Genomic DNA, 13,009 nt, shown 5'->3' with positions numbered 1-13,009 from the left:
TGAATTACTGTCATCTATAGAGTGCTGCACTGTTTATACAAGAGACTAGATTGGTTTCAGTTGTGTTATTATCAGAATTTGTGGACAAATTTGATGACCTGAGACTCGACTTGATAGAAAATAAAATGACTTGAGACTTGAGTTGGACTTGAGACTGATGACTTGAAATTATCTGGCCAGGTTTGTAATGTTTTGCCACTCATTTTGTGGAACAGTCTACGTGGATTACTTCACACGCAGCCAGAGACAGTAGCCGGAGCATTGCCCATGTAACATAAAAAAAACTGCAACAAATTGGCTAGTGAAATCGGCACTCTGATTGAACCAGCAAACTGTCAATCAACACAGGTCTGGTGAGCTAGCGAACATATTGCTGATTTGCTGTACAGTTATAGGATTGAGTGCAGTGCAAACGTCAAATTGTAGGGAGAGAGGATTGCTGTAATAAATAAATATGCAGCTCCAAAGATTGTTTGGTGATCAAGAATATTCATTGTTTACTTCGCTCTCCAAACGTACGCCAGTGGAGAGTGCTTTTTTTCTCTTGTTGAAATGTTTGCTGCTGCTTTCACGTGTTTAAAAGCATAGGCCCTATGTGGTAAATCTATATTACATTTTTTATTTTATTTGAGCCTTTATATAACTAGTCAGTTAAGAACAAATTCTTAATTACAATGACGGCCTACACCGGCCAAACCCGGACAACGCTAGGCCAATTGTGCGCCGCCCTATGGGACTCCCAATCACGTCTGGATGTGATACAGCCTGGATTTGAAGCAGGTACTATATTGACGCCTCTTGCACTGAGATGCAGTGCCCTAGACCGCTGCGCCACTTGGGAGCCCCAACATATAATAATACAATAATTGCTAGCATTTCACCATTCCACCCCCGTAACGTTTTTTTGCAACACATAGACATTTCTACTTAATGTTTGATAGGCCTACGATACATTTTCAGTTAGCCAACCATTTCTTACACTGCTCTGAGAGGGCACAATGTTTATAGCGCACATGAACATTCACAAGACTCATGAGATAGAAGTTCTGTTTATTTCATTAAATGTATGGTTTCCTTTGTTCCTATTTCCCGGGTTATGTTGGAATTCTGTGTGTCTGTGTCCTAAGTCTTTGTCATTGTTGTTGTGAGTAATAGGAGCGCGCGCACCTCAGTGTGTATAGAAATAGGCTACATGGCCTTGGTTCCACGCTTTGGAGTCAGAATGTTGAATAAGAGAAAAGGATTTTTCCATGTAATCATGTTGTTGAAATATCATTACATCTGGTTTTAAGACAAATGTACCAATGTAACAATGGATGTGGAAATTGCCTTTTACATTATAGAACCAGTTTATTGGTTGTAGTTGCCAATAGGGTAATTGTATGGTCCTGGGGACCAAGTGCTTATATTATGTACAATTGGTGTTCCCGTTTGAGATCCTGTTAGACAGATTCAATGTGGTTTCTCAAGGGGAGGCTGTACAGCCTTGCCCTCTCCCTGTGTCTATTCAGATAGGACAGGTTAAGCCAGTTAGAGGCTAATTCTTTTGGAATATTGCCTGTGTGTATTTGGTAAACCTACTTGTATATTTTGTAGAGATATGACGCTTTCACCATTGAATCACCAAGACCTGTAAATAAATCTACACTCTCAGCACATCAACCTGCCTTGCCTTTCATGCCCTTATGACTGCTGTGCGACAACTAGTAGCCTCAATAAATATACAAAGGTTTTTAGTTCAAGTCGTTGCATGTATAGATTTTTTTTTTACTTGACTTGAGACTTAAACTTGTGACTCAACTTGCTCTTAGAATGCACGACTTTGACTTGACTCGAGTCTTGACCCGTTCTACTTGGAACTCGGCTTGAGACTCAGACCTTGTGACATGAGACTTGCTTGTGGCTCGAATAATAGTGACTTGGTCACACCTCTGGTTACTAGTGTATAAAGTCCGATCGGTTTTCAATGACCTAGTTAGGACACATAGGTCATACGCTCTTCACACTAGCTATGCAGAATCAACAAACACACACAAGCACACAGTCAACGAAGCGGCTGGAAACCAGTGGCAACAATTTCACAACTGTGCTCAACCTAATGTATTTACACACACACACACACACTGTCAGAGCGTTAGCAACAAGCCTGACAGTCTCACACACGGACCTCATAGAAGGTAGTAGAAAATCACTTTTGACACTTTATGTCTCACATACACTGTCTTATGTCACAGTCTACTTCATCTTAGGCCTTTGATGTTATGCGATGAGAGCTAATGGTGTAGTTTATTCATTTATCCAGCAGCGTGGTGGGAGATGGTTCCCTGGGGAAAGCCCTGCCTCTTCAGATACCACCACAGACAGTGTTTTTGGCATTGAAAGAGAACTTTCCTTCTACAAATCCCAGGCATGGACATGGGAATTAGATACAGCTGGGGTTCAAACTGTAGAACCCAGTTCCTACATTTGAATATAAAAATGGATTTTATCAAACAAAACTATGCTACATTTTATCTCTGGGACCCTCAGGATGACAAATCAGAGCAAGATTACTGAATGTAAGTACATTATTTACCTTCAGAGGTGAGTGGCTCAAACCAGTTGCCGTGATAAAAGTTTTTTGTTGTTGTGCACTCTCCTCAAACAATAGCATGGTGTTTTTTCACTGTAATAGCTACTGTAAATTGGACAGTGCAGTTAGATTAACAAGAATGTAAGCTTTCTACCCATATAAGACATGTCTGTGTCCTGGAAAGTTTGCTGTTACTTACAACGTCATTTTAGTCACATTAGCAACAACCGTCCCAGTAAAGGGACACTGATCCTACGGGATCCTTAAGAGGTACTTTACACCATTGAGTTCAACTTACTAGCTTGATGTGTTATGTTTGGACTGATTAGCATTCATTGGTGCTCATTGGTGCTGATGATAAATGGTCAAGTGTTCATTGGATTCTTGTCCACCTCACTCTAACTGGAGCCGACTTGGTGGTTAGCATCCACCCACAACTTAGTCTTTAGTCTCGGTACACTACATCTACTCTAGCCTGCTCTTATTGATGGCTCAATCATTTGTTTCTAATTAACTCTAACAAGTTATTAAGTAAAAAATACTTTAAAGCACTACTCGTTTTTCAACATTTTTACTTTTACTTTACTACATTCCTAAAGAAAATGATGTACTTTTTACTCCATACGTTTTCCCTGACACCCAAAAGTACTCATTATATTTTAATGCTTAGGAGGACAGGAAAATGGTCCAATTCACACACTTATCAAGATGACATCCCTGGTCATCCCTACTGCCTCTGATCTGGTGGACTCACTAAACAAACATGCTTTGTTTGTAAATTGTGAGGGTTGGAGTGTGCCCCTGGCTATCCGTAAATAAAACAATTTTAAAGAAGAAAATTGTGCAGTCTGGTTTGCTTAATATAAGCAATTTGAAATGATTTATACTTTTCATGCTTAAATATATTTTTGCAATTACATTTACTTTTAATACTTAAGTATATTTAAAACCAAATACTTTTAGACTTTTACTTAAGTAGTATTTTACTGGGTGACTTTTACTTTCTTTTAAGGCATCTTTACTTTCAATCAAATATGACAACTGGATACTTTTTACACCACAACTATAAGAATAACAGTGAATATAAGGCATCAAAGTTACAGACAACACTCTTTGGTCAATAACGCATACTGGTGGAGAGTCCTCTGATGGCTGCAAAAACAAAGAATGTTTGGTGTGCTCTGCAGCCATCTTTGTAGGGTCAGGTGACAGGTCACCTGATTGGTCACCTGTTGGTCACCTGAGCAGAACGCCATCTTTGTTTAGGAATATAATTTGATAGTGTAACATTGGTCTTTCGAGCCAGATGCAATACACCTACTGTGACACGGCAGAGGAGCAAAGACATACAGCAACAGTCTCACCGTCAGAAGATCCCATCCCCGAACGTTATCTCAGAAAACAATGTATACTGATTCCTCTACAACATCGACAACAACCCGTGGCAGCACATGCCCAACGTCTATTACCTTTCCAACCAGAATCCACAGTTTATCTGACTGTGGAGGAGGAGTGCAGGTGCAGAGTGCCAGCACCAGGGAGCTACATCCCAGTGGAGGACAGCAGGCCAAAACTGCAACCCCCGTCTACCAGCTATCCCGTGTTCGGATCCTCTACCCCAACACTGTGAGGGCAAGAAGTGTTCACTACACTAAACTACACCCAGCTCATGGCTAGCCCACAGGACACTGCTCCCCACGTTTCAGTCACCCTACCGCTAACATATTCCTCGGCAGGAATGGCAGCGCTGGCGAGGTCGACCCTGTAGAAAGCCACCATCGCTACAGAGGCCACCATCACCACACAGACCTACACTGTCACAAAATCACTGCCACAAACACAAATTTCAAGTAGGCAGTCGGCCAAAAGTCCCTACCAGCGGTATGGAAATGTGACATTGCACTCTACCTTGGTGTTGTTAACCCCACCAAACCAGTCATGGACTGGTGAGCACGCCCCGAGCTACCAGTCTTCCAAACACCAGCTGTTCTACCCACAGCTCAGGCTTAGTCTGCATGACACAAGCTCAGACTCCGTCAGCTGCTCTATTCTATTCAACTGACCGATCGTGGGCTGCACCTACCCAGCCAGCTTATCCTCCATGGACCACTCCTGTCCTACCAGCTTACCAGTTGCTGCCCCTCACCAGCCAGCTCACTTGCCTGGAACTGCTGCATCGCTCCGTTTAGCTTACCCGGCTGGAGCTGCTGCACCTCTCCAGGTAGCTCACCTGCCTGGACCTACTGCACCGCTCCACCTAACTTATCCGCCTGGACCTGTTGCACCGCTCAAGCCGGCTCACCTGCCTGGACCTCTTCCACAGTGTTGAACACTATATATCTTAGTGAACAGAGATAGTGAAGCAGCCGTCAGAACATATCAAAAGTGAATCAAGGACGGTAAGCGTTGCCGGAAGTGGGCTCCCGAGTGGCGCAGCAGTCTAAGGCACTGCATCTCAGTGCTAGAGGCGTCACTACAGACACCCTTGTTCAAATCCAGGCTGTATCACAACTGGCCATGATTGGAAGTCCCATAGGGCGGCGCACAATTGGCCCAATGTCATCCGGGTTTGGCCGGTGTAGGCCGTCATTGTGAATAAGAATGAGTTCTTAACTGACTTGCCTAGTTAAATAAAGGTTAAAGAAAAAAGACAAATGTAAAGTGTGGCTGCACTAACCATGGCCCCGATGCATGCACCCAGACAAAAACCATGCAGAGAATGTAATGAAGCACATCTCTAAGTGCTTCATAGTGTTGCCAAGCCGAGCTCCAGTGTCCTGCTTGTCACCCCTCTAGACAAAGTCTACCTCACCCACGAGTCTACCTAAAGGTAGTGCCAGTCGTGCTCAGGACTGGCCAGAAGTCTCTGAATATGTATGCCATTTTAGATGGAGCAGAGTGGACAATCGTCCTCCCCTCAGAAGGATAGGAGGAGTCATAGCCCAGACGACAATCCAACACCACGCTGCTCATCAGTCAATTGAAGTATCCCTGTGGCCAGGCCAGCAGAGAGGTACCCCATAAAGGGTGCTTTATGGGCTGACCGACTGGCCCTTGATGAGCAGTCCTATCCCGTGCCAGCCATGTAGAAGTGCTATCGCCATCTAAGGGGCATCACACATCATACCTTTGACAAGGCACACCCACTGCAGCTCATCGGAGTGGACTACACCAACCTGATAGAGACAATCAGGCTAGGGCCAGCTTGTAGACCAGCGGCTGTACATATGCAGTTTGGTTGGACACTCCAGAGCCCTGATGGTCACATGCCTCAGCAGGTACAAACCCAGCAATGCCTGTTCACATCCGCTCTCTCCTTTTCGCAGCATGAAGTTGGTCACGGCAAGATCAGGAAGCTGTGAACATCCTAGAATCCTGAACTAAGAGATTGCCAAAGTACCCCGGAAAGGCAAAAGTATACAATGCCGAGATCCAAAAGCCCATCGAGGCAGGGTGCGTCACCAAGCTAACCGGAGAGGCAGGCCACCAAGACCACCAAGATTGCCCAGCCTAGCTGAAGAGGTCCATCTTCTGTGGTCTCACGGCAGTAAGCCCCAGTCTACAAGTGCCTGGCCTCTTTGGTGGCTCTCAGGGAAGATGCTTCCTTGGCACAGAGAATGGGGGTAGGATAGTGTCACCTACGTTAAGACGTTTGGTTCCAGCCTCTGGGATGTTCACAGCTTTCTGGTCTTGGTGTAACTGTGTCACCAACTTCTTGCTGCGGAAGGGGAGAACGTCAAGCTGCAAGATTCGATCCACATGTTGGTAGATGTCATCTACCGTCGGGCAGATGGATGTGAACAGGGTCCTCAGTGCCTCCAGTCCCAGAATTGATAACCTGTGGAATCCTCTCATCAAACCAAACTTTGCTTCAAAGCATTTAATTATTGTTTAATTTATTAAATATGCAGAAAATGCTGTAAGGCGTTGATAAGAACATGTCTGTCTGGCTCAACTTGAACTTTGTCTCCCTCCCTCACTCTCACTCTCTTTCTCTCACTCACTCTCTCGCTCTCCCTCTCTGCTGTTATCTTTATCTCTCAATCATCACAGACACATTTAGTATCTCTGTTCTCCGTGTTATTATTCAGGCTGCATTCACCATCACCACAGAGCAGCATTTTCGGAGCATGTCTCAGTCACATCTCAGATCAATCCAGGACAAATATGACACCTTCCTTCTCCAAGGCATGTCGGACTAAACTCAGTTTACCTTTCACACTTTGATCAGGACAGCGTATATTCTCCTCATAGTCACATACATTTTGGCCTTCATATCTCATGTTCTGTCCTGGCGGTGCTTGATGTGTCGTATTGTGGTATATCAATTACCCTGACAGTGCCCTTAGACTGTCGGGGTTTACAGATGAGCTCTGACGCTGATGGCCCTCTTTAATGGAGGCTAGATCACTGCTATTTGTCGCTAAGTGGAGTGATGATGGAATCTGATCTGTCTTTTACCCTCTCTCCTTCCTGGCGTTTACCGTCCAGGGGTGAATTGAGGATGAGAAGATGGGGAAAGAGGAGGGTGAGGGGTGTGATGGGGAGAGTACAGGAAGTGGGAGAGATGGGATGAGAAGAGGGGAGGGTGTGGTGTTGAAGGGGTGTACATTACAGTAAGTGGAAGCCTTGAGATGGAGTGGCTCCATCTTGTGTCTGCACAGTTCAGAGGTTTCTCATTAGACACAAAGTCCTTCAGCTGTTTTTATCATCTCATCACCATCAACTGTTTCTCTTTACAGTAATTGCATCAATAATGATGACAGAAAGCTATACATCCACGTTACCTTGGTTACAGAGTTTTCTAGCTGTGGTATGATGAAAGCAGAATTGTATCTTCTGACTCTCTAGCAACAGCCTCATGACTCCATTCATGCTCCATTCTCCTTGAAGTGAGAGCAATGCAGTGCTATAGAGACATGGGCTCTATAACAAGCCAAAAGATATGCTCCTTGATGTAAGAAAACCACAGCAGAAAAGTTCCTATAGAAAACATCATAAAGTTGGAAGAAGTGCTCAATGTCAAGTTAGAAGTACCACAGTAGCACTCATTGTCAACTATTCACAATGAGATGGGCCTCGTTCTTTGCTATATCCCGATCGCTTCTCTTGTCAGGATATATGCAACACATCCAATGACACTCTGCCTCACCTTGAAATGACCTTCCAGCTTTTTTAAAACAGGTTGCACCTACAGTTGAAGTCGGACGTTTACATAAACTTAACTCGTTTTTCAACCACTCCACAAATGTCTTGTTAACAAACTATATTTTTGGCAAGTCTGTTGGGACATCTAATTTGTGCATGACACAAGTAATTTTTCCAACAATTGTAGACCTCCACAAGTCTGGCTCCTCCTTGGGAACAATTTCCAAACGCCTGAATGTACCACGTTCATCTGTACAAACAATAGTACGCAAGTTTAAACACCATGGGACCACGCAGCCATCATACCGCTCAGGAAGGAGACGGGTTCGGGCTCCTAGAGATGAACGTACTTTGGTGTGAAAAGTGCAAATCAATATCAGAACAACAGCAAAGGACCTTGTGCAGATGCTGGAGGAATCGGGTACAAAAGTATCTATATCCACAGTAAAATTAGTCCTATATTGACATAACCTGAAAGGCCACTCAGCAAGGAAGATGCCACTGCTCCAAAACCACCATAAAAAGGCCAGACTACGGTTTGCAACTGCACATGGGGACAAAGAGCGTACTTTTTGGAGAAATGTCCTCTGGTCTGATGAAACAAAAATACAACTGTTTGGCCATCATGACCATTGTTATGTTTGGAGGAAAAAGGGGGATGCTTGCAAGCCGAAGAACACCATCCGAACCGTGACGGGGGTGGCAGCATCATGTTGTGGGTGTGCTTTGCTGCAAGAGGGACTGGTGCCCTTCACAAAATAGATGACATCCTGAGGGAGGAAGATTATGTGAATATATTGAAGCAACATCTCAAGACATCAGTCAGGAAGTTAAAGCTTTGTCACAAATGGTTCTTCCAAATGGACAATGACCCCAAGCATACTTCCAAAGTTGTGGCAAAGTGGCTTCAGGACAACAAAGTCAAGGTAATGGAGTGGCCATCACAAAGCCCTGACCTCAATCCCATAGAAAATTTGTGGGCAGAACTGAAAAAGCGTGTGCGAGCAAGGAGGCCTACAAACCTGACTCAGTTACACCAGCTCTGTCAGGAGGAATGGGCCAAAATTCAACCAACTTATTGTGGCAAGCTTGTGGAAGGCTACCCGAAACGTTTGACCCAAGAGAAACAATTTAAAGGCAATGCTACCAAATACTATTTGAGTCTATGTAAACTTCTGACCCACTGGGAATGTGATGAAAGAAATAATAGTTTAAATAAATAATTCTCTTCTATTATTCTGACATTTCCCATTCTTAAAATCAAGTGGTGATCCTAACTGACCTAAAACAAGGATTTTTTACTAGGATTAAATGTCAGGAATTGTGAAAAACGGAGTTTAAATGAATGTCAACTTCCGACTTCAACTGTACGTTCTGGCTAATATTACCATGTAGACTAAAGCGCATGCACATCCCTTGATATTGTAGAACTCCGGGGATCAGTCTCTCTCCATGTGTACTGTTTCTGAGAAGACATGGCTCCGGGGATCAGTCTCTCTCCATGTGTACTGTTTCTGAGAAGACATGGCTCCGGGGATCAGTCTCTCTCCATGTGTACTGTTTCTGAGAAGACATGGCTCCGGGGATCAGTCTCTCTCCATGTGTACTGTTTCTGAGAAGACATGGCTCGGAATCCAAACAGCGCTGTTCGCTCCCATGATAATCCCAAGGGTTGTGTGTCCCCTGAGCCTGGTGTTGAAGCCTGGGCTCGAGGAGAAACAGGTTGTTTTCTTCTTCGTCTCTGGTTTCTATGATTAGTGACTAATGCCACTGCAGGCTGCAGCCTTTCATGGGAACTGTATTTCTTCTTCTCTTGGTTTAATCCTGCGACAGACCACTCATGGCATTACATTTTCATAAGCTTCAACTTGAAGTGTGACAGTCCTCGTCTTGCTCCTCGAGTTATGGGCTTTGGTGTGACACATACAGAAATACACAGACATACTTAGTGACACTCAATAGTCTGAAGTCACTATTGAGTGTTTGTTTGTCTACAGGCACATCTCAGGAGTGTCCTCTCTCTCTCACGTGTATGAACATACTGTACAGCAGTATCTTGTGTGTGTGCATGCATATGTGTTCTCTCTCTTCCAAATATGTCCTTATCTCAGGTGTGTGTGTGTGTTGTCTCCCCCCAGGTGCACCTGTTGAAGGACCAACTGAGTGCGGAGGCTACAGCCAGACTGGAGGCCCAGGCCAGAGTGCATCAGCTGCTGCTCCAGAACAAGGACCTGCTGCAGCACATCTCTCTACTGGTCAAACAGATCCAGGAACTGGAGGTCAACATGTCTGGGCCCAGGTCCAGTGAGTACACACAGGATGCATGACCACACACACACACACACAAACATACGCATGACACACATGTACACACAGACTCCCTTCATCTCATTATCCACTCAAAGACCCTGTTTGTCTTCTCCTCCCCTATTGCACATGTATTCTCTCCCTCCCCCATCTCTCTCTCATCACACACCATATCACACCTCTTTAAGCTGACAGGCCAAGCGTAGACTCCAACGGACCCACCAGCATGTTATCGTGTAACATGTTACATACTTCACACATTTTTCAGCTGCATCATTATACAACATGTTACACCTCAGCGGACCAACCAGCTCTACACCTCAGCCCCCTCCTCTCCTCCTGATATCACACTCCACACCTCACCTCCTCCTAACGTAGTGTTTGACACCGTTTCACACTCCCTACCCGGGGTGGATGGGAATCTTTAATGAAACTAACATCCCCCTTTTCTCCCCTCCCACTTTTCTCCCCTCCCACTCTTCACCTCCTCCAGTGGGTTCCCAGGACAGTCTATTGGAGATCACTTTCCGTTCCACCGTCCCCCCAGTGTTGTGTGACCCAACGACCCCTCGACTCCAGGACCACGCCAGCCTCACCCTGCCAGCGCTGGGAATCAACATGGGCGTGGGCCAGGACAGGACGGTCAACCCACTCTTCTCTTCCTCCCTGCCCCTGGGCAGCCCCCTAGGTAGGGAACAGTGTCTCCTCAAGCTTGAATGTTTCCGCTTCCTGCCCGGACCCCCAACACCTGACCCTCGCCCCGCTACTCCTCCACAGCGGAGGGGTCAGAATGGAGTGAAAGGTCAGGAGGGGTCGGGGGTGGTGATGTCATCAACCCGCGACGAGGTACTGGGCAGTCTAGAGCTGCTGAGGTTCCGGGAATCTGGCATTGCGTCCGAGTACACGTCCACTGATGATAGTGATGAGACAGAGGAGAGAGAAGAGAGGGAGGATATGGAGGAGAGAGAAGAGAGGGAGGAGAGGGATATTATATACGGCTGGGGGTCTGACGAGGAGACCCTCCGCCTGCTAAATGTGCTCAACAGACAGGGACCACCAGACTGCCTGGGGGATGAGATAGCAGTGTAGCTCGACAACACACATTCACAATACACAAAAGCACATGCTCGTACATGCAACACGCTCTCACACATGCACACACTTCTAAACACACACAGTCACACACACACCTTACTGATCGACTCAGACTTTAACACACATATCCCCACCAGGTAAAAACACTAGTGAAGAGCCATAACCTGACCCCCACTTCTCCCCCCTCCCCCCTCTCTGCTCTCAGAATCATCAGAAACAGATTCCTTTACTGCACCTCTGTGTGTGTACCCCAGCCTACAGGTTATAGCTGAAACTGCTCCCCTTGAACTTTGGTCTCTATCTACATACAGTGTAATGGTGTGAGGAGCCGGTAAGGTATCAGTGCTGTACAGTACAGGCCCTAAAGTGTACAGGACTGTTGACTGGTATACAGACTCTGTTGGTGTTTGTTAGAGAGGAAACCTTATCCACACTTCGTAAGCAAATACTATTTTTTAGTAAGAATATGATGATATCTGTATGTATAGATGGAAAACAACATTTTCTACATGGTCATGTGATGCTGTGTTTTATGTGTTATGTTGGTTGATACCGTATTATTCCAGTGCTTTTTGTTTCTGAATAATCTGTGTTTTGGAAGCATGTGTGCACGGGTTTTCACAGCACCACCCCTCCCCCGCTCTAACTGGTGTCTAATTTATGTCAATCCGGGATTATTCAGACCTCCCGGTATGCTGTTGCTTTTTCATTCATTTACAATACTTTGTTCCGTAACAGTGACTAGAGCGCCTACCAGAAACGGTTCCCCTTTAAGACCTTGTGCACTAACACTGACTTAGAGCACCTGCCAAATACTGCTCCTATTAAACCCTAGGCACCCTATGACAACACTCTGTGTGGGTAGTAAATACGTTATGGAAATAACTATATACAGTAGTATATAAAAGGCCCACAGTAAGTCAAGTCACTTCCTCTCAGTCTGTTATCCTCAGCTCATCTCTTGCATCAGGTTCAATAGAGAGCAGAGAATTGAAGGTGACAATCAAAAGAACTTAAAAGCAAACTGTTTGATCTCTGAAGTTTCGATTCTCATGTTTGTGTAACCCACCTGACCCAGAGTGCTGTGTGTGTGTGTGTGAGCAGTTATCATACTGCCTCCAATTAACCCTCTCTGTGATCTCCTTGAGAGGGTGAGTGAGGTCTAAACTGTACTCATCCATTAGTTAGCATGGTGGTCGTCTCAGTTCTCCTCTCTGCCTTACTCTGCTCATCCAGATCACCATGTAGTTGAACCTGTTTTTCACCCTGGGCCATCTCACTGTGGTAGGAGAGGGGGTATGAGGTCCGTGAGGGAGTGAGAAATACAGAGAGAGAGAGTTAATTAGAAAAAATAGGGGGCAGAACATATTCTCTCTCTCTGTCTGTCTCTGTCTCTGTCTCTGTCTCTGTCTCTGTCTCTGTCTCTGTCTCTCTCTCTCTCTCTCTCTCTCTCTCTCTCTCTCTCTCTCTCTCTCTCTCTCTCTCTCTCTCTCTCTCTCTCTCTCTCTCTCTCTCTCTCTCTCTCTCTCTCTCTCTCTCTCTCAACACTCCCTATGTATACTCTTTTCCTCCTCCTTTACTCTCTTCCTCCCCTCTTATCCACTCCTCTCCGTTTCTTCCCTGCTGAAGGACATATTGATGATTTATAAGAGTGATTGGCTCCGGACCTGAATCAATTATCTCCATTCTGAAACCTAGTCACGTTTCCACGCTTAATCTACCAATAAGGACTCATCACTCACCCTGACTAAAACGCACACGCACGCACGCACACCTCACTGATTCTTTGTTTAATATTTAGACAGATGCTCTAATGAAGTTTTATATGCACTGTGTAAACTGCCATACACACTCAGACACCCAATCAACACACACACACACCCACCC

General features: G+C 45.3%; 1 protein-coding gene across 1 annotated transcript in view; it reads left to right on the top strand.

The window, feature by feature from the left end:
- The window catches only part of LOC129855419 (carboxyl-terminal PDZ ligand of neuronal nitric oxide synthase protein-like), a 224,346-nt gene that overhangs the window by 194,044 nt on the left and 17,293 nt on the right, over positions 1–13,009 (top strand). Inside the window, exons 9-10 of the mRNA XM_055923066.1 lie at positions 9,859–10,024; positions 10,521–10,715. Of these exons, the coding sequence (XP_055779041.1) occupies positions 9,859–10,024; positions 10,521–10,715 (361 nt within the window). The remainder of the gene's footprint in view (positions 1–9,858; positions 10,025–10,520; positions 10,716–13,009) is intronic.

The sequence above is a fragment of the Salvelinus fontinalis genome, chromosome 5 (genome assembly GCF_029448725.1).
Source record: "Salvelinus fontinalis isolate EN_2023a chromosome 5, ASM2944872v1, whole genome shotgun sequence".
NCBI lineage: Eukaryota > Metazoa > Chordata > Actinopteri > Salmoniformes > Salmonidae > Salvelinus > Salvelinus fontinalis.
Note: the sequence above shows the minus strand (reverse complement) of the source record. Positions and strands in the feature narration are given on the sequence as shown.